Source organism: Bos taurus, chromosome 13, assembly GCF_002263795.3.
Source record: "Bos taurus isolate L1 Dominette 01449 registration number 42190680 breed Hereford chromosome 13, ARS-UCD2.0, whole genome shotgun sequence".
Classification (NCBI taxonomy): Eukaryota; Metazoa; Chordata; class Mammalia; order Artiodactyla; family Bovidae; genus Bos; species Bos taurus.
This window is the reverse complement of record NC_037340.1, coordinates 79,500,281-79,520,955: the sequence shown is the minus strand read 5'-3', so window position 1 is coordinate 79,520,955 and position 20,675 is coordinate 79,500,281. Positions and strand designations below refer to the sequence as shown.

General features: G+C 50.8%; 1 protein-coding gene across 2 annotated transcripts in view; it reads left to right on the top strand.

Annotated features, from left to right (window-relative positions):
- The window catches only part of ATP9A (ATPase phospholipid transporting 9A (putative)), a 123,849-nt gene that overhangs the window by 36,582 nt on the left and 66,592 nt on the right, over positions 1-20,675 (top strand). For both annotated transcript variants that reach the window (XM_025001333.2, XM_005215070.5), the window contains exons 5-9: positions 11,367-11,425; positions 12,703-12,754; positions 15,126-15,220; positions 16,492-16,572; positions 17,521-17,596. In XM_025001333.2, coding sequence (XP_024857101.1) covers positions 11,367-11,425; positions 12,703-12,754; positions 15,126-15,220; positions 16,492-16,572; positions 17,521-17,596 — 363 coding nt within the window. The remainder of the gene's footprint in view (positions 1-11,366; positions 11,426-12,702; positions 12,755-15,125; positions 15,221-16,491; positions 16,573-17,520; positions 17,597-20,675) is intronic.

The following is a 20,675-nucleotide window of genomic DNA, read 5'->3' as shown; positions in this document are numbered from 1 at the left end:
AACGTGAAAGTGTTGGTCGCTCAGTCGTGTCTGACTCCTTGCAACCCCACGGACTGTAGCCCACCAGGCTCCTCTGTCCATGGAATTCTCCAGGCAAGAATACTGCAGTGGGTTGCCAGTCCCTTCTCCAGGGGATCTTTCCAATCCAGGGATCGAACCCGTGTCTCCTGCATTGCAGGCTGATTCTTTACCATCTGAACCACTGGGGAAGCCCAAATAATTGGGTAGGGGGGTGGTGATAATTTCTAACTAGCAAAATAGTTGCAAAAATTATGTGGAAAACTCCTGTTTGCCCTCACCTAGGTTTCTCAGTTTTTAACCTCTTGCTTTTTAATACTCTCACCTCACCCTTTCTAAGTCCTTGGAGAATTAAGTTGCAGACATTCCCTTTTAACCCCTTCATGCTGCTGCTTAGTCACTAAGTCATGTTCAGCTCTTTTCAACCCCATGGACTATAGCCACAGACTGGTTTTCCAGGCAGGAATATTGGAGTGGGTGGCCATTTCCTTTTCCAGGTAACCCCTAAATGTGTGTGTCTGTGATAGTCATTAAGTTGTGTCTGACTCTTTGCGATCTCATGGACTATAGCCCACCAGGCTCCTCCGTCCGTGAATTCTCCAGGCAAGAATACTGGAGTGGGTTGCCATGCCTGCTCCCGGGGATCTTCCTGACCCAGGGATCGAACCCGGGTCTGCTACAGTGCAGGCAGATTGTGTTTAATTCCCAGTAGGATGTTTCTCTTAAATAACACAGTATAATTACAAAATCAGTAAATTTATCATGAATATATTACTGTTAACTTCCTCTATACTTTTCGCTCAGAATTTGCCATTTGTTCTTTAAATGTTTTTTAATAGTATTTTTTTTTTCCTAGTCCAAAAAGCAGTACAGGTTTGCCAGTTGCGTTTGATTGCTTCCTTAATCTCCTCTAACTTGGCAGAGTGCCCCAGATTTCTTTGTTGTGACATTGACATTTCTGAAAAGGACAGGCCAGTTTCAGGCCAGTTACTTTGTACTCTGTCCCTCAATTTGTGTTTGTCTCAAAATTAGATTCAACATATCGCAGAGTTAGTATCATCATAAGAATGTCAGTGGCACAGATTCTGGGATGTTGCCAAAGTTTTAGAGGCATTATGTTAGTCAAATTGAAAGAGTTCTAAACTTGGAGGGAAAAAGTTGAGTTTAAATAATTGAACTTAAAACCCTGGAAATCATGAACTTAGCACTGGGAGGAAAAATGGATAGTGTTTTTTTAATTGCTGCTTCCAAGGGTTTAGATCATCTTATTTCAATCATAATGTGTCTAAAGCAACACACCAGTAGATCAATTTTTAATGTAATTGTCATAGTTTAATAAGAAGTATTTGAAGCACTTTAATAGTAAAATTAACCTACGTGTAGAAATGACCTTTTATTCATTCTTCAAGAGTATTTGAGACTCCAGCGCTTTCAGATTTTGTGATGGGTTTCTGTATTGCAGAGATAAACATGAGAGATTGGGACTTCAAGGAATTAACAGTGCAGCAAGGTATCCAGACAGGCAATTTAGGATGATTATAAAATGTAACTTGTAATTATACTGTAGAGGCACAAGCATTATGGCCCTTCCAAGCCACCACTGCATTTCTGGTCCTGAGCACAGTGCCTGGTGGGGGAAGAAGTTAGTGATTCCGAGTTTGTGTGCCGCCCCTCTGCCGTGGTGGCAGATCCCTTAAGCAGTCAGTGAATTGGGGATAATAATGGTGCCTACCTTAGAGAGCTGCCGTGAGTAAAACTCTTGCATGAGAAGAGTTTAGCACTGGGCTGGGATTAGATCTGTGCCCGAGAAAGGCAGCACGAGTGGTATTGTAGCAGGGCTTCCTTAAATACTGGTGGAATGAGCTGGAAGTTATGGGAGGTTATGGGAGTGCATCAGGCAGGAGCTGCTGGTGTCTTCGCAGAAGAGGTGACCTGCATCCTGAGTCCTAGAGGACAAAAGAAGGCAGGGCTGGCTTTGTGATTTGCAGTGCTGAATGCAGGATGAACACAAGGGGCAAGGGGCCCCCGTTCAAAAATTGTTCAGAATTTCAAGATGGCACAGCATAGCGTTAAACCAAGTCACAGCCGCTTTTGAGTGCATCCCCCTGTGCTGTTAACGTGGATCACATGCCCGGGAAGTGGCCTGGTAAAGAATTCTCCGGGGGACTTCCCTGGTGATCCAGAGGTTAAGAAACCTGCCTTCTAATGCGGGGGACTAGGGTTCAGTCCCTGCTCAGGGAACTAAGTTCCCACACGCTGCAGGTCAGCTAAGTGTGTGTGCCAGTTACTGAGCCAGCGCACTGTAGAGCACGTGCTCAGCAAGTGGAGAAGCTTGCAAGCCTCCACAAAGACCAGGCACAGCTGGAAGAAAGGAAAAAGAGTCCCCCAAAGGTCACAGACAGTGATGGTTAGAAGCGTGGGGGACAGAATTCCATGTTCTGGCTCCATCTTGTTCTTCCCAATTCAGCCTTGTTTCCTGAGCCGCTCCTTCCCGGGAAAATAGAAGAAAAGACCATATGGGCCAGTGAAGACCTGAGACTCCGGGCAAGTTCATTTTGTGATCCAGGGATCTGTCGTCAAGGCATGCAGCAGGGAGATGGTGCCACTGGAACTGTTAGGAAAATGCTGTCCAAAGTGGGAAGCAGGACAGGAAAAAACAAAGGTGTTCGACTAGAAACCAGCCAGGCGCTGGGTAAGGTCTGCTCTGTACTTTTTAAAACAGCCTCATGGAGGTGGGTTTTACAGATGGACGTCCGAGGCTCAGAGAAGGACAGCGTCGTGTCTGAGACGGTGGGGCAGTTACAGGATAGAGCTGTGGCGTGAGCCTGATGTAACACCTTCATCTGTGAGTCTGGTCACTGCTGGGCCCTGAGCTGAGGCTCAGACTTTCCCGCAGTCTCTTAATAATTGTCACAGTGTTCAGCTTGAGCACATAGTTTAAAAACGCGTTTTTAAAATGGAAGTCTTGGTTGATTCACAGCGTGGTGTTACACTGTGTCTGTTTCTGGGGTGCAGCCCAGTGATTCAGTTATATGTTGAGTTGGCCAAAACGTTTGTTTGCATTTTCCTGTGAGATCTTTTTGGCCAACCCCACACATATATATGATGGTGGTTTAGTCACTAAGTTGTGTCCAACTCTTTGACCCCCATGGTTCCTCACTAGATTCCTCTGTCTGTGGGATTTTCCAGGCAAGAATACTGGAGTGATTTCCTTCTCCAGGGGATCTTCCCAACCCAGGGATTGAACCCACATCTCTTGCATCTCCTGCATTGCAGGCAGATTCTTTACTTCTGAGCCAACTGGGAAGCCTTTTCAGATTATTTTCCGTTACAGGATTTATTACAGGATATTGAATATACAATATGACAAAACACATTTCTGAGTCCAAAGAAGTCGATCCAGCCTCCTCATTCTGAGGCAAACTGTTGAAAGCCATATAAGAAGGGTGCTTTTAAATAAGTAATCATCCCCTTTCCTCCTGCTTGAAATCCACATTTAAACCTGATCAGAGACTTAAGAGAGGTTCTCTGACCTTTATGCGTTTTATGACTTTAATGGTAGAGCTGTCTTTCCAAATTAATAGCATTCAGTGGCCCTGGAAACACCAAAGCCGAAGAAGAGAGGGTCTTAAAGTCATAGCAGGCTCAGCAAAACTTTGTTTTGTTACTTGAAAGATCTGGCTTGGGCCAAGAAATAATAATTGGTAAAGGAATTATTTTTCTTTATCTTTGACTTTCCCCAAACCCAAACTTTATTTCTTAAGTGGGGAACCTGCCTTGCTTATCACAGGTGGGGTGTGGGTAACTGGTTTCAAATTTTCACCAGATGAATTCCAGGGGTCTTCATGCCAGGAATGTTTTCCCAGCCTAACTTGTGATCAAGGGCTAAATGAAGCAAGTGGATAATTAGCCTTGAAAGAAAGTGCAAACAGAAGCACAATTAAACAATTGCTGGTGCTTCTTTCCTGCTGGGGACATCTGGGCACAGGGTGAACCGTAAGTCGTAAGTCAAAGGTCTGTGCAAAATGGAGGGAATCTGTCTTTTCAGCTTTTTAGGACAGAGGTGGTGTAAAAAACGGAACTGGTATCTTCACCCTTCCGTTCTTTCCAGAGTGTTCCTCCCTGCTGCTCTGTGCACCCTTTGCCAGGTACAGAGCAACCTCAAGGATCTCACTTCCATTTGAGAGTGATGCATTTTTAAAGATTTAATTCAGAATCCACTTTACCGCATTGCTTAGGACTGCAGTGAATACGACTAAAATTTGAGGTATAAAGACACACGTGTTTCCTTTAGGACCTTGTATCGCAGTGGAGTTCGTCAGGAGATTGGATAGGGCAGGGAGCATGGGGTCACGAGTGGCTGTTGTTTAGCTAATAGTTAATTAGCTAAACGGAAACTCTGTATTCTTAAACACGGGCACCATTTACGTTTTCAGAGTATGAACTCTGTCCAGACATGGGATGACACTAAAAAAGGCTTCATACTTTTTTTGAGAAGAGAATTACAGTCATGGTCTTTTACAACTTTTTTATTAAAAATCATTGTAAACTTTATTTTTGAAGTTGGCGTGTAGGTGATTTCCAGCATTGTGCCAGCCTCTGCAGCACAGCAGAGCGACTCGGTTAGACACATACAGATGCTGCTTTCTTCTGTGTTCTTTCTGCTATGGCTTCTCACAGGACATTGAATGCAGTTCCCTAAAAGTCTGATTTTCCTGAAGTATAGTTGATTTACAGTGTTATGTTAATTTCTGGTGTACAGCACAGTGATTCAGTGATACATATATATATTCTTTTGCACTGTGGTTTATTACAGCTCACTGAATCTAGTTCCTGTGCTAAACACTAGGACCTTATCCATTTTATTCGTAAATAGCTTGCATCTGCTCAGTGATGGTCATTGGATATTCCTGCTGCAAGACTACTGCAAAGGTTTTTACTGAGGCTCTCAAATACAGCTCAGTAAGCAAAGCATTGCCCAGGCTTCTCTCATCAAGATTCAGAGCATTAGCTTTTACAAGTCTTAACTTAAAATAGGTCTTGCCAAACACTTTCCCATACATTTTCTGACAGATACGAAGTTTGTTATTTCAGACTCATAAGGTTCCTTTTATTCTTTCAAACTTCTCAAAATTCACTTTATTACAAACCACTGGTGAACTGATCTACTGTTTAACCAAAATAAAAAAGCAACCCCAGAAAAAAATCTCCCATGCAAATTGCTCTGTTACCTTTCCCAACAGGTATTTACCCCCTGCCGGGGGTGTTGGTCTAGTCCATCATTATTGGGCACCAGAAGCAGGGGAGGACCATTTATATATTTATTTTAAAAGCCTCTGTTGAGTATAAACTTGTTAAATTTAAACTCCAGCCTTTCTTTTTAAAGTTCCCGCTAACTTAAACAAAAGCCCCAGGAAGTGGCCCGTGGAATTTATAATAATACTCTTCCACCGTTTGCCTGTTTTCACATAACAGTCTTTTCTTCGGCTTTGGGCAACGCAAGACAACCCGATTGGAAGACGAAAATATCAACTTTAAACCTGTGAACTCTGCCGGGTCTGCAGAGGCGTTTTCGTGTCAAGCCCAGGAAATGTACACATGCTATAGAATTTACAACTCATCACTGTCACAGTCAGATTAGAGTGCGAGTTAGAGAGTTATACATTAACCAGGGTTAGTGCATGGAGCTTGCTGCAGAGACCTACAAAGGCAGTTAATGTCCTGCGTTCACAATGAAAAATAGAAGCATAGCTGGAGGTGTTCGGGGGTCAGAAAATTGACCCCCACGCACTAGAGCCCTGGAATTTACTTTTTTTTTGCGGGCGGTTCTGCAGTTTGACTGAATTGTCATTTGCTTGTTTCGACTCATGGAAAACATCTGGTTTCTCTCTGCAGTGTAGACAAACTGCCCTTATTCTGAAGCTCTCATCCATGAAAAGCATGGTTTGGGCTCAATAGGTTTGCTTATGAAAGGCTTGGGGGTCCATCGCTGCAGAAATAAACAGATCTAGTAATTGGAAGTTCGTTCCCCATTATAAACTCCGACTCAAGAGACGGCCTGGGTGAAGTGGCCGAAGCTGAACGGGGTGCATTTATTTTATAGAAGGCATTTCATGATTTAGGATGTGGCCGGCAGGCAATCTGCCACTTAACCTTTGAAAAATCTCTTACCCAACTTCTGTAGAGTTTCTGCAAAGATGGTGAAAATCCCAGAGCCAAGAGGTTGGAGGTTGAGTGTGACAGGGTCTGAAAGAGAAGGGAGGTCTGGGGGGCAAGGTGGGGAGTTCTGTGTCTTCCGTCCCTAGACCAGATCTTCTCCTCTGTTTGTAAAGGTGTGAGTGCACGTTTTCACTCCTGTGCAGGACCAGCTGTGTAATTTGTGGTGCAGAATGAGAATCCAGGGTCCCTTGTTTAAAAGTTATTAAGAATTATGGTATGAAAAGAGTAGACCATTCGCCCAAGGGTAATGGGATCAATGTGAATACACAGGTCACATGAATACACAGGGCTGGGCTCTGTCTCTAGAAGCTTTAGGAGTCTCTGGAGTAGATGGAAAAAAAAAAAAAAAAAGGAACAGAAAATCGGACCCCTTGGGAAGTAGGTCTGCTGACTCCCAGTGGAGTGTTAAGAGAGAATTTTCTTGCAGTCCAATAAGGGACTGTAGGGAGAGTGCCTCTCTCTCTCTCTCTCTCAGAACAATTTATTTATTTTTGGCTGTGCTGGGTCTTTGTTGCTGCACTAGGGCGTGCTCTAGTTGCGGTGCGCGGGGGCTCCTCCTCACTGCGGTGCGCAGGTCGCATTGCAGTGGCTTCTCGTTGCAGAGCACCAGCCCTAGGGCGTGTGGGCTTCTGTAGTTGCAGCCCATGGGCTCAGGAGTTGTGGCTCCCGGCTCTAGAGCACAGGCTTAGTCGTCGTGGTGCATGGGCTTAGTTGCTCCAGGCCTTGGGGGATCTTCCTGAACCAGGGATCGAACCCATGTCCCCTGCATTGGCAGGCGGACTCTTCGCCACTGAGCCACCGGGGAAGCCTCAGGCTCTCGTCTCTCTTGAGGTCCAGGTCATCGTCACTGTCACTGTGCCATTTCTCAGGCCTTGTTTTCCTTTGTCAGGAAGATGGGGAGCTCTGCGAGAGCGTGAAGGTTTCTGCTCTTCCTTTTTTGCAGGAACGCTGGTGGAACACTCAGAACAGTGGCTCAGGCATGGTTAGACATCATGTGCTTTGGACCCTTTCCACAGTTCTGAGATTCTTCTCTTTTGGGGAGTTAATCCCAGCCACTGCGTGCCTGGGTCTTCACCAGTGACTCTGGTCCTGTTTCTGTCCTGCCGCAGCGGTGGTTTCTTTACCACTCAAGGCCTTCTTAGAGATGGCGTGTCATTCAGATGCTGGATGTGGGCAGCAAAACCCCCAGTGATGGAACCGAAGCATGGATCTCTGCTTCCCCTTCTCTTTTCTTCCGGCCGCTTTCCCTCCTTTCGTTCTTCTGGTTTTGCCTTCTCTCGTCAGAACGAGCAGGTACATGTGTGTTCTGCACACAGATGTGAGCCAGACATTCTTGTTTTTTTAATTTGGAGGATATTGGCTCCCCAGTGTTGTGTTGGTTTCTGAGGTACAGCGGCGTGAACCAGCTGTGAGTGTACACATGTCCCCTCCCTCTCGGACCCCCTCCTCCCCTTGCCCACCGTCCCACCGCTCTAGGCCATCACAGAGCACCCAGCCCAGCTCCCTGTGCTGTGCGGCAGCTCCCGCTAGCTGCCCTTTTAATGCTCGTGAACCGCGCAGTTTTCATCACCCCAGAATGGCAGCGTGACCCGAGATGTGCAGACTTACAGTCCGGCCTGTGTGTTGGCTCAGTGGAGCGGGTGAGACTGAGGGTCCCCCTCTGTGGAACCTGAACGCTGAGGCTCCTCCCCCCGAATACTAACATGCTAATGAGGGGCTGTGACCGAGACTCCCCAGGGACCTCGGGGCGGGGGTGCCCCTACCCCCCGCCCTCCTCCCGACATGGAGCCCGGTACAGTAGGAGGGTTTGTCGGAGGGATCGGCCTGCTGGGCTTGGTCGGAAAGTGCTCTGCAAGCGCAGTGGATTAAAGGGGTTTTTGTTGAGGCAGAGCAGATGGACAGAGAGGTAGAGTTCAAATTAACTGACCGTAAATCAGAACCCTGCCATGGAAGGGGAAAGTCTGGGCCTGGTCACTTAGAGGTTGGAGCTAATTTAATTTATTATATATTTTTTCTTATTGGAAGAGCCCCTCATGTTAACTCAAAAAAAGAAAAATCATCGTGAAGCATTTAGAAAGTACATATGCCAAAGAAAAGGATAAATCTCTTCTGTCCCCAGATTAACCTTTTTAGGATAATCCCCCTGATTTTGTCCTCTGTCTTGCTCACATACCCAGGCACATCCAGATGCAGTTATTGTTTAATAAGAATTATAACAGTGTTCTTCTTAGGGTTGGCCGTTCGGAGAAAACGTGTGAGTAGGTCTTGAAGATCAGAACACAGGCTCAGGGATGGTTTGGGTCAGGCCACCAGCATAAATTCCAGTGAGAACACCAAGGACAGTGTGTAAATTTATGTTTGGGAAAGTTGGGGTGGACTCAGGCGAAGGAAAAGCTTACGGGCACCGGGGGGTGGGGGCAGGGGGACGTGCTGAATTTACCATCTTCCCTCCAGGAAGATCCTTGATAAGCTGCTCAGAAACAGCAGTGTGTCTGCCGTGCGGTTTTTCCCTGTTGGCCCCCCTGGTGGGGCCAGAAGCATTGTTCAGGCAGGAAGAGAATTCTCTGCTTCGCACCCCCTGTTCATTCATGCATTTCTAATGAGCTGACTCTTAGGATTAGCACAGGTTCTCTCTGCAAAGACAGCAGCCTCACCGTCACCGATGCTTTAGGCCAGTAGGTTCCAAGGGTGCCCCCGCTCAGGCTGTCGGCTTGAGTTCTGGTTTATGGAAGCGAGGCTCTGTGGGAGTCTCCCTTTCCAGGGGAGGGAGGGTCCAGCTGGGACCGGCTAGCCATCTTGAGAGCCCTCTGCATCATGTCTAGACGTCATTCGTGTTTGAGAGCTCCCCTTTTAGCACCAGGTCTCCTCACTGTTACCATGACAAAGTTTAATTAAGGACAAACATTAGTTAAAGATCAAACCCCGTGGAACTCAGAAAGAATTGTTTCAGTTGAAGTCTTCGGAATGCTTTGAAGCATCTCAGCAGTGATGAATTACTGGAAAGACCTGTGGCATTAAATGATGTGAAAAGTGTCAGATAAAATAATCTGAGCTGCGTGCACAAGTTCCTGGTGGGTGAATGTTGGGTGTATGTCAGATGAAGGAGCCCACAGTGGGGGACAGCAGATTCAGGACCCCTGGACTTACTAAATGGGGCTAACAGGAGGTGCCAGGAGCATGAAGATTTTGGTGGTGGTGCTCCCTCGTGTGGGGATCCCGTCCATCACGAGGGTAAAGACCCGCATCCTCCGCAGGCTTGTTCACAGCGTGCTGGGCCACCTGGCCGCCCACAGACCTTCATCTCTGTGCTCCACGCGATGCTTCTGGTCTTGCTGAAGGAGTTCCAGCTTGCGGCCACATGCATACGTGTGCTGCTTTCTTTGTCGTCTCATGCCTTTTTCCCGATGCTGGTAGCCAGAATCATCTGGTCAGGTCTGACCTCATCTTTTCTGTAAAGTGCTTGCTGACACCTCCCCGAGCCCCACTCCATTCACTTATTATGTGTCTCTTGCCGCCTCTGCTCCACGGGTGCAGGTCCACGGAGCCCACCCTTGGATCCCCTGGCCTCCAGCGGGTGTTCCACTGAAGGGGCTTGAACGTGGGGTGAGTCGTCACGTGCCTTCGGGGTGCCAGCCACCATTCTCCGTCCTCCTTCAGAGGGGGCGGTGTCCTTCCTTCCGGCTTCCTTTCTGCACCCACCTGTCTCCTGTCCTTCCACACACTGTTTTGTACTCACAGCATCTGTCCTGCTGTCTCTCTCACAGCTCATGGGTTTGCAGACTGCAGCTGGCAGACCAAATTCAGCCCACCACCTTGGCCCGGGAGCCAGGAATGGTCTTTATGTTGTCCAGCATAAATGCACAAAAGACTATTGGCCTTTGGGGAGAACAGCTGTTGGGAGACTTGAGTTGTTTATTGGCTGCAGAACCTAAACCGTGTACTGTCCTGCACTCCCCAGGACGCCTCTGTTGACTCCTGCACGGGACTGTGGGCTCTTTTAGGATGAGGGACTGTCTTCTTTGAATTCCTAGACCATGGCACTTTAGTAAATGTTTTTTGAGTTGAATTGAATTTCTTGTTTTTTCTTCCTTCCTCTGAAGTCAGGTGGGGTGCGCCTCTTGGTGCTGACCTGTGAGACTGGGAGCAGATGGGGCCTCTCTGAGTCCACTTCCCTTGTCTGAAAGCTAGAGATTATATCTTTTCTGATGGCCATTGAGAGGAGGAAGTTAAGCCATTAGGATGTCAATGTGTATACAGCGCTTAGCATGGAATCCATGTTTAATGTTATTATTTATCCAGATAAGCATGCAGCCAGAGTTGTGTGGTCTGATTATAATCATGTAAGCCATTTGCTGTTGTTGAGTCGCTAAGTCATGTCTGACTCTCTGTGACACTGGACTGTAGCCCGCCAGGTTCCTCAGTCTGTGAGATTTCCCAGGCAAGAACACTGGAGCGGGCGGCCTTCTCCTCCCCCACATACAAAGCATGTCGTGTTCATCCCTCAGCTGTGTCCGACTCTTTGGGACCGTGGACTGTAGCCCACCAGGCTCCTCTGTCCATGGGATTCTCCAGCCAAGAATACTGGAGGGGGTCATTTCCTTCTCTAAGGGATCTTCCTGACCCAGGGATGGAAGCAGGGTCTCCTGCATCGCAGGCGGATTCTTTAGTGTCTGAGCCACCAGGGAAGCCCGTATGAACCATACTGCATAGCAGTTGCAAATTTTAAAAAGTCATTTTGGGTTAGCTGCTTTCTTTTTGGTGGTGCTGAGAATTCAGTGTTGGTCTTTTGACCGTGGATCTGCCTTTGGATTTTCTTCCCCATTTCTGTGTGTGGATGTGGCTAAATGAATCTTTTATAGTGCTGATTGAGAAGAGCCTCTAAAGTGCCATGAGGACAGAAGATCTGACTTGAGACCTGTGAGCCCTTCCAGGGCTCTCAGAAGTGGGGATCAGGTTTTGAATTGGTCTCTGCAGCAGATGAACCTTTTTTCAGAGAGGCAGGAGATGCTGTAGCTGCTGGGTTTGGGGGGCACATCCTTCAGGGTGTGCAGGCTGGCGGACGCTCTGTAGAGACACAAGGACTTGAAATGAATTCAGACGTGATATATCATGGGCATGTTTCCTTGCAGGGACGGTAAAGGTGAAGAGCTCCAGCATCCAGGTGGGAGACCTGATCATCGTCGAGAAGGTGAGAGCGGTGTCTCGCGACTTGTGACTGCTGCTGCCTGGGTGCGCGTGCATGGGGCGTGGTCACGCTCACTTCACGAATCCTGCCCTGCGATTCCTGGATCTGTGGCCATAAGCTTTCTGGGCTCTACCCAGCACCTTTGCCTGGGAGAAACATGACGCACACACACAAAATACTGTTTCAAGGTTTCTGTGCTGCTTGGCCCGAAATCCCGCTTGCAAACACGAAGAGTATAAGCTCTGCTTTCCTGTTTGATGTATTCTTTGTTTGGGAGTCTTTTTGTTTTTTACTCATCATAAAGTTTTTTCCTAGAGGCCCGCTGCCCCTATCAGCACATAAAAATATTTGTCATTTGCCTGTTGAACAATTTCAGGTTGTGTATTTCTGACTTGAACGTTGTGCTTTTCTGTCATTTTATGGGGAGTAGGGGTTAAGTGAAACAGAACTGTAAGAAGGCCACAAACGCACTTTTAAAAAGAGCACTGTTGTTATGTTACTCCAGCCAAGGCTCGTATCTCCCGGTACTGTGTACGCTGGGAGGTGCTGGATGCTGGGTGGCCCCGGAGAGTCTTGGAATCATACTTGATTAGGAAAGGACTGCATCTCAGCTTCTTTCTGTAGGAAGTGAACTCTGCTCTTTTAAAAGGATTAAATCTAAGAACTCACAGTTGATTTGAGGTAAAGCAAAGCTCTCCTGAGTGGCAGCTGCGAAGGCCCTCGCAGACCTCTTTCTCTGTGGCACACTTTCCTGTTCACAATTACACGTGGGCTGCTGCTGGCGACCCTCTTTTTTTTTTGAGCGTGGCTTTTTTTCGCTTCTTCCTACTTGACTTCCTTATGTAAATCCCACCCAAAGCCAAACATCAAGCCGAAAAACTGGTCGAAGCAGAAAGATGAGGCTAGCCTACGTCTGTCTGTAGTTTCGGCAGACAGCCTGGACGAGGGCCAGCTTGGGGAGCAGGCTTTGGGCCCCCCCGCCCCGGGTCTGCAGGCTGCAGTTGCAGGAGGTAATGGTTGGGTTCGCCAGAAAATGGGAAGCTCTCTTTTCGAGATAAGATTTCAATAGGGGATTAGCAGTCTAACAGCAGCAGCCCAAGATTTTTCAGATTCAAAAACAGGGTAAATCCCCAGCTCTGTCTCCGACAAAGGCAGACACTTAAAAGAGGCTGTGGGTTTTGGTTGCCCCCTCCACTCCCCACCGAGTGGGCAGGGGGTAGGGGGGTGCGAATCCCCACACAGGGGCACTCACGGTAACAGTCTCTCTGTTCATAACACAGAACCAGCGGGTCCCTGCCGACATGATCTTCCTGAGGACATCAGAAAAAAACGGTAAGCATCTGGGATCAATTTTGGAAACAGCCATTAACCTTTCAGTGGTGATTTGGCAAAATAATCATTTGAAAATGTAACAGAAGCGGATGATCATTTTGGAGCCATGGAGGCAGACCAAAAATGTTTCTTTTCATAGAGCAGTCTTTAAAAAGCAGGGAGGGTGGGGCGGGGGGGCTTGGTGCGTGCCGGTCAGCAGCTTCTGATCACGACAGCAGCAGTGGGACCTCTGCTGAGTTGCCTCTGGGGGGTCACATGCGGTGGCTGGGCATCCCCCGCCCCGCGCTGGGCTGCGTTCAGCTCAACCTCTGGAGTTGGTGGGATGAGGAAGTGTGTCTAACACACAAAAGCCAACAGCAACAGACTCTTCTGAGAAGATACTGGGAGGTGTGTCGCGAGGTGGGGCAGAGAGAGGCCGGGCCGGGGAGAGCGGGGTGGCCTTCCCCCAAAGCTCGGCTCAGGAGCGGTGGGGCCACGGTCGCCCCGCCCGTCCGTTTATTCTTTGTTTACAGCCTGTTTGCCTTAGTGACCCTCTCCAGTCTCCTTCAAGACCCGACGTGTCACAGTTACCACTGTCTTTCCATGTCCTGGGGGTTTGGTTCCAGGACCTGCCCCCCTCCCCCCGCCAACCGTGGGTACCAAATCCACGGATCCTCACATCCCTCACGTGAAATGATGCTGGACACTCGGCCGTCCGCATCCACAGCAGGGTTGGAGGCCCGGCTGTGTTCCCCGGGGTGGCTGCCCCCTCTGCCTGCCTGCCTGCCTCATCATTTGACTCAAATCTCCTCTTTATTTTTGTTATTTAAGCTGTTCTCAGGAAACAAGGCCATTTTTCTCTTGCCTAGCAGGCAGAAGCAGAGATCTTTGAACCTCAGAAAAATCCACGTTTGTATTCTTTGGAGCTTGCTGCAACCTCATTCTGTGACGAATTTAATAAAAGTGAGGATGAGGTTCATATTTAATTTGTGGTTGTTGAGTCGCTCAGCTGCGTCTGACGCTGTGACTCCATGGACGGCGGCACGCCAGGCTTCCCTGCCCACTGTCTCCTGGGCTTTGCTCAGACTCCTGTGCATCCAGCCATCTCATGTTGGTTCTCGCCCCCTTCTCCTCCTGCCCTGGATCTTTTCCAGCCTCAGGGTATTTTCCAACGAGTTGGCTCTTTGCCTCAGGTGGCCAGAGTATACTAATGAATGATACGTTAAATCATCCAGGGTGCGTGGAATGCGCCCCCGTTAAAACAGTCCTTTAAACAGTACAGCTTTGTCCTCGGGCCTTGTTTCCTTGTCAGTGAAAATGGATTAGGGTCTCAGAAGTCTTCTCTTTTTTCCAAAAACAAAACAAAGATGGACTGGAAGGGGTCTTCCTGAAAGTTCTCAGAAGTCTTACCTTCAGTGTCGGGATATTCGGTGGCTCCTCTGATGAAACGTGGAGCTGCCTGCTCAGACCTGCACATGTCAGGCTGAACCACGGAGCTGCCTGCTCGGACGTGCACACGTCAGGCTGAACCACGGGGCTGCCTGCTCAGACGTGCACACGTCAGGCTGAACCACGGAGCTGCCTGCTCAGACGTGCACACGTCAGGCTGAACCACGGAGCTGCCTGCTCAGACGTGCACACGTCAGGCTGAACCACGGAGCTGCCTGCTCAGACGTGCACACGTCAGGCTGAACCACGGAGCTGCCTGCTCAGACGTGCACACGTCAGGCTGAACCACGGAGCTGCCTGCTCAGACGTGCACACGTCAGGCTGAACCTGGCACCCGTCACATGTGCGGGGGAGTCACGGCCGAGGGCTCCGTGGTCCTTCCCAGGTCGGAGCAGTTTGCGTGAAGCAGCTCTCTAGTCCTCAAGCTGGGAGTCGGCGCTCTGACACCCTCGTCTGTGCACGCGAGGAGACTGAGGCTCACAGGGAGCAGCTTCCTCAAGTTGCGCAGCCTGTGAGCCGTGGAGCCTTGAACCCAGGAGGTTCGGTTCCTGAGAAGGTGCTTGCAATGCCTGCACCTCGTAGAGGCGAGTGCTGGTGAGCCTGTGCCAGCCGCTGTCTGGGGGTACCATCACTCCCATGGAATCCTCTGCAGCCAGCTTGTGAGGTCTGCGTTTCTCCCCAGTTTACAGACACGACAGGCTGAGGCTTAGCACGGCCAGGAGCCCAGCCCCGGCTCCTACTGTGAGTGGAGGAGCGGGGATTTAAACCCAGAGCTGATGGCGAAAGCGGGAAGTTGGGTATTACTTCTTGCCTCTTGGCCGTTGGTTGGCTCTCCTGACACGGACCAGAGCAGGAGCTGTCAGCGCCCCCGTGGTCGGGGTCGGGGTGGGCGTGTGGTCCTGACCCGCAGGTGTACAGAGGGCTCCCCCTCTTCCCTCCACAGGGTCCTGCTTCCTGCGGACGGATCAGCTGGACGGGGAGACAGACTGGAAGCTTCGGCTGCCCGTGGCCTGCACGCAGAGGCTGCCCACCGCCGCCGTGAGTAGCTTTCCCTGCAGAAGCCCTCCGACGGCCGTGTCTGGGTGGGACTCTGATGCCCACCTCGGGGGCCACACGGGGGGCCGCCCGCTGTGAGGCGGGGCTGCAGGGGCCCCAGATCCTCCTGGTGCCTCAGGCGCTCGCTGGTTGCGGGCCACGCGGCCTTGTGAACCCTGATCTGGCCGATGGGGTTGATGGTCTCTGGCGGGCAGCTCCAGCCCTTAAGAAACCTTGACGGAGCACCTGGGATGAAATTAAAAGGCGACACAGGTGCCCACTCCTCCGTGCATGCTCTCCGAGGGCGCCACGGCCACCGGGACTCGGTCCTGCGGCTCTTGTCTCTCTGCGGAGGTCCTGCCCTGCCCTGGAAGCCCTCAGATTGGCCAGCGAAAGGACTGTTTGTGATGGATTTCCCTCTCGCTCTGTCCCCGTGCCCGCCGGCTCCAGCTCTGCCTTCCGACCCTGGCCCTCGCCCTTCTCCTCCAGGAGCAAGCAGACCCGCTCCTGCCTTGTGTGCACAAGTCCCTGGGGTTTCGTTTGCTTTTGAAACCTCATTGATTTATTTGCTTCTGTCTGGGCCGCGTCTTGGTTGCTGTGCAGGCTTCCTGCAGTTGTGGCGAGCGGGGGCTAGTCGTGGGGCACGGCTTCTCATCGGGGTGTCTTCTGTTCTTGGGGCGCCCAGGCTCTAGAGGACAGGCCTGGTAGTTGTGGTGGGTCCACTTAGTTGCCCCAAGTGAGGCGTGTGGGGTGTCCCGGCCCAGGGGTTGAGCCCGTGTCCCCTGCATTGGCAGGTGGCTTCCTAGCCACTGGACCGCCAGGAAACTTAGTCCTCTTTCCTATTGTTTTGATAGTAGCCACCCTGATGGGTGTGAGGTGTTCTTGCACACTTGTTCACCTCTCTGCCCTTTCCGAGGCTTTGCACAGAGTCAGCGCCCTGTGGCCCTTTGTTGAATGAGCGAGGGTTTCGGTGGGTTTGAATGACTCTTGTAAACGAGAGTGTCGCAGAGCGGGAGGGATGTGCACCATCAGTTAGTTCTGGAAAAGCCGGGTAAACACAGACTCTCCCCTTTAGGGCTTCAGGGTGTTTGGGGATCTTGCAGGTAGAGATTCCCGGACTAACTTGCGGGAAGGTTTCCTTCTTCTCCACCTGCCCCGTGGTTGTGAGGCCTGTTTGGAAAGTACAGTTGCTTTTGAAAAACAGTGGATGCCTTCCGAAATCCCTTTTAATCGTGCACTGACTTTGTTTCCAAAACATCACCCCTGTGGGACAGGACCTTCTTCAGATCCGCTCGTATGTGTATGCAGAGGAGCCAAACATCGACATTCACAACTTCGTGGGCACCTTCACCCGAGTGAGTGAGCCTCGAGGGGCACAGGGTCCTGCCTGGGGGCATGACCGGGGTGAGGGCCCGCTGCCCACTGCCAGCAGGGCTTTGTTGGGGCGTAGCTTTGTGTCATGTGGGGGTGACGTCCCCATCAGAACACTCCACCTTGAAAACTGACATGATTCTCAGTAAAGGCGACACAGCTGGGAGTTTTTCCAGCCTCCCAACAGCTGTCGTCGCCTGACTACTTAGAGCCAAGTGTTCTTGTAATTAATGTTATTCTTTACGTCTTTTTCACGTGAAGCCATTTGCTGTTGTTCAGTCGCTAAGTCATCTCTGACTCTTTGTTACCCCATGGGTTGCAGCACACCAGGCCTCCCTGTCCATCACCAACTCATCACCATCATTTACTCAAACTCATGTCCATTGAGTTGGTGATACCATCCAACCATCTCATCTCTGTTGTCCCCTCCTTCTCCGGCCTTCAGTCTTTCCCAGCATCAGGGTCTTTTCCAATGAGTATCCTCCAAGTCCTGTCCACCATGGTTATAACTTTTAAACCATATCCCAACCTTTCGGAATAGAAATTAAATTTGGATTTGAATTATTTTAGGCATCTGAGATGATAGGTTTATGGAACCTGTATTGAATTGTTCCTGCTCTTGTTCTAGAAGCCCTCAGATAGGCCAGCAAAGGGCTGTTTCTGATGGATTTCCCTGTACATTATCATTCCCACCTTGTGAAATGTTCCTCCAGTGCTGGAAGCTTGCGTTTCTTAAATCATGAACTACTGTTTTCAAGTATTTCCATGGGACTGAAACACCATGAGTTTGGTCCTTCTCTCCTGGCTGGGCTGTTGGCTTCCAGATGCGGGGGTCATCCTCTCTTCCTTTCTTGCAAAGAGCAGGCTGGAGACAGCAGCAGGCTCCGTGCAGACTTGGGTGGGCCAGCTTATGTCCATCTGCTCTTTTGCAGGAGGACAGCGACCCCCCGATCAGCGAGAGCCTGAGCATAGAGAACGCGCTGTGGGCCGGCACAGTCACCGCGTCAGGTACGTGCCCTTATGGAGGAATGTGTTAGCAATTTGAAGAGGAAAGCAGATCCTCCGGTATAATGAGAATAATCATCCGTCAGTTGGGAAAATGAGCTGTCGGTCAAATGGCGTTTTCCACTGGCTGCTGCACCCCCGGGGAATGAAACGGCCATCTAATTGCCCCCGGTGCTTGGAGGCGTCTAGAGGGGAGGCTGCCCTGGCCTGTGGACTCGGCCACAGCGTCCGCCCTGGGAATAGCCCCTAATTGCCACATGAGATTGACGTCCTAATCTGTACCAGAAAGTGGGTCAGCCTGGATGTCCGGGCTCTTGTGTCCATGAGGACTTCCCAGCTAGTCCTGATGGTGCCCTGGTGTCGGAGACTCCCAGGTGACGTAGAAATTGTCTGGTCCTCTGGACTCCAGAACACAGTTTGTGGGATGACGTGTTGAGGCGCAGGAAGGAAAGGTTGGGACCCTGGGGTGCAGCTGAGCAGAAGGGCTCCAGGGGCTGCGCACTCCTGGGGCAGCTGGAGTGATGGCGGTGGGGCTGCCAGTCTGTTGGCACCTGCTGTGGGTCACGTGGTTCACTCACCCCCCAGCAGTACCCCGCACGCAGGTGCTGGCGTCGTCCCCATGCTGCAGATAGGGAACTGAGGGCTGGTGAGGTTAAGCAACTTGCCCAAGGTCACACAGCATGTAAAAGGCAAAGCTGGGACTCGAGCCCAGGCGTTTTGCCCAGAAGCAGAACTCTGTTCCCCTGTTATCACTATATTATATATGTCATTGGCTTGGCCAAAAAGTTTGGGTTTTTCCATAACATCTTATGAAGAACCCAAACAAACTTTTTGGCCAACCCAATATGTAATTATTAACATGTAATTCCACTTCTGGCAACTTCCTGTCTTTACTATGGGAGAAGTCCGTGCCGCGCCCCACCTCCCCTCCCAGCCCGCTTCCCTCTGCTCACTGCTGCCCTGCAGCTCTTCAGTACAGAAGGCGCTCAGTCAGGACGCTTTCTGAAAGGAGAGGGACCGGCACAGCCTCTGCACAGGCTGCTACCCACACACTCTGCACGTGGGCAGAGACGAGCTCAGCTTCTCAGCCTCAGTCTCAGAGATTAGAATAAGAAGGCGTATCTGCCGGGCACTGTGTGTACAGAGTGTTGTATCCTCCATTCTCTTGTTTTGATCTCACAACGCTAAATGAGGACACTTAACGGAATAAGGAGTTGAGTCTCAGAGAGGTCGAGCGACTTGCCTAAGGCCACACAGCCTTGGGGAGATCGTCTCCTTGGAGGAGGAGACGGGAAGGCACACTGAGACCTGGAAGATGGAAAAAAGGTTTCACATAGCTCCTCAGAAAGGCACCGTGAAGTTAAAACACGCATTCTTTCCCCACTTGTGTGAATTCTTTGTGTTTGGTGAGGTGGGACGAGAGAGAGCCGTGACCCCCAATCCAGAACCGTTACTCGCCATGCCCCGCAGTGGGCGTCTGCTTTGCAGTGGGTTTGAGGAGCTGGGCGGCTACCATTTCTTTAGCTGGCCTCCGCTTCTCCCCGCGTAGATGTCTGACCACACTCTGGTTCTAATATAAACACAAAGTTAAATGCAAGCCATTTTCTCCTTCCGTTTTCAACTCCAGAAGCAACCCTCGAGAGTAATCTTAAGTATTTGAGATTTCACTTCTGTGTTCCCTTCAGAATCTAGTTCCTGTGTCTTGATCAGTCCACTGTTATCAGTTGGAAATTTAAAGAATAAAAAAGCTTCCCAGGCAATGCTAAGGGTCCACCTGCACTGGCTGGCATCAGTCTGTAGGAGGATGCAGTTGCCATGGTAACCGGGCTGCTAGGCTGCGGTGTCACTGGGGTGATGATAGACGGGAGAGGCTGGTGGGGGCTCGGCAGAAGCGGAACCTGGGCATCGCAGATCCCAGTGCTTCTCAGGCTCTCCATGGAAAGGGACGGTTTCTTGAGCCCCTGCCCCCACCCCCAGTGTGCAGCACGTCAGTCGGTGCCCCTGCTGGGGCTGAACTGTGACCAGCGTGCGGGTCACACCGTGCGGGTCTGATAATGCCTACTGGTCTGTACCTTGTTCCTCGGGGCTTGTCCTGGAATCACAGACTCGTGTCAGAGCAGCGTCTGGTTGCTGTAAACCTGTCGAATCCTCCCTCTCTGGGGCTCACCCTCTCTCTCTTCTCGGACGGGGTCAGAGGTCGCCGGCAGCAGCACTGTGGTGGAGGGTCTGAGGGGCTGGGGGAAATACCTGACCCCAGCAGCCCGGCTGGCTGGAGACCCTGGCAGGCAGGATGGAGTGGACACCACAGCGGGCAGGCGGCCGAGGGAGGGCTGTGTGAGGGGAGCCGCCGGGGATGTAGCCTCAGAAGTGGGGTCGGGGTCTGGGGGAGTGGAGGGGCGCAGGTCAGGGGTCTTCAGGGCTGAGTGGGGACCGTGATGAGTGGAAAGTGGGAGCCAAGCGGGTTGGCTGAGCTCAGCACCTGCCGGAGATGCGGTGAGGACTGAAGACCCAGTGGCCTCAGATCTGCCAGTTTTCCAGAAGAAACCACAAATCTTTATTTGTATATATATTTTAACATGCAAGCTTCTGTATTTAAAAGTTGGCAACTACTTCAAAACCTTTAGGGACTTCCCTGGTGGTCCAGCGGTTAAGAATCCGCCTGCCAGTGCAGGGGACATGGGTTCAATTCCTGGTCTGAGAAGGTTCCATGTCCTATGGGACAACTAGGCCCATGCACCGCAACTCGTGAGCAGCCCCCGCACCCCCACTCCACTCACTGCAGCTTGAGAAAGCCCACCTGCGGCAGTGAAGACCCAGCACAGGCAGAAGCTGAAGAGACAGAGCTTTTGAGCACTGGGCAGACCAGCGCGGCTCTGTGGACTGCTGGCGTGCTCTTGCGGGGTGACTGAGGCTGGGGTCTGCATCTCCTGGAGACCGTTTCGGTCCTGGGCACAGAGGGGTGTAGGGGAGAGGGCGTCTCCAGCAGCCTTTGAAGGCACCAGGATTGGCCAGTACTAGATGGGGATGCTGCCCTCGGGGGCCCCTGTTATTAGGACTCTCTAGAACCCTGGACGCTGGGGAT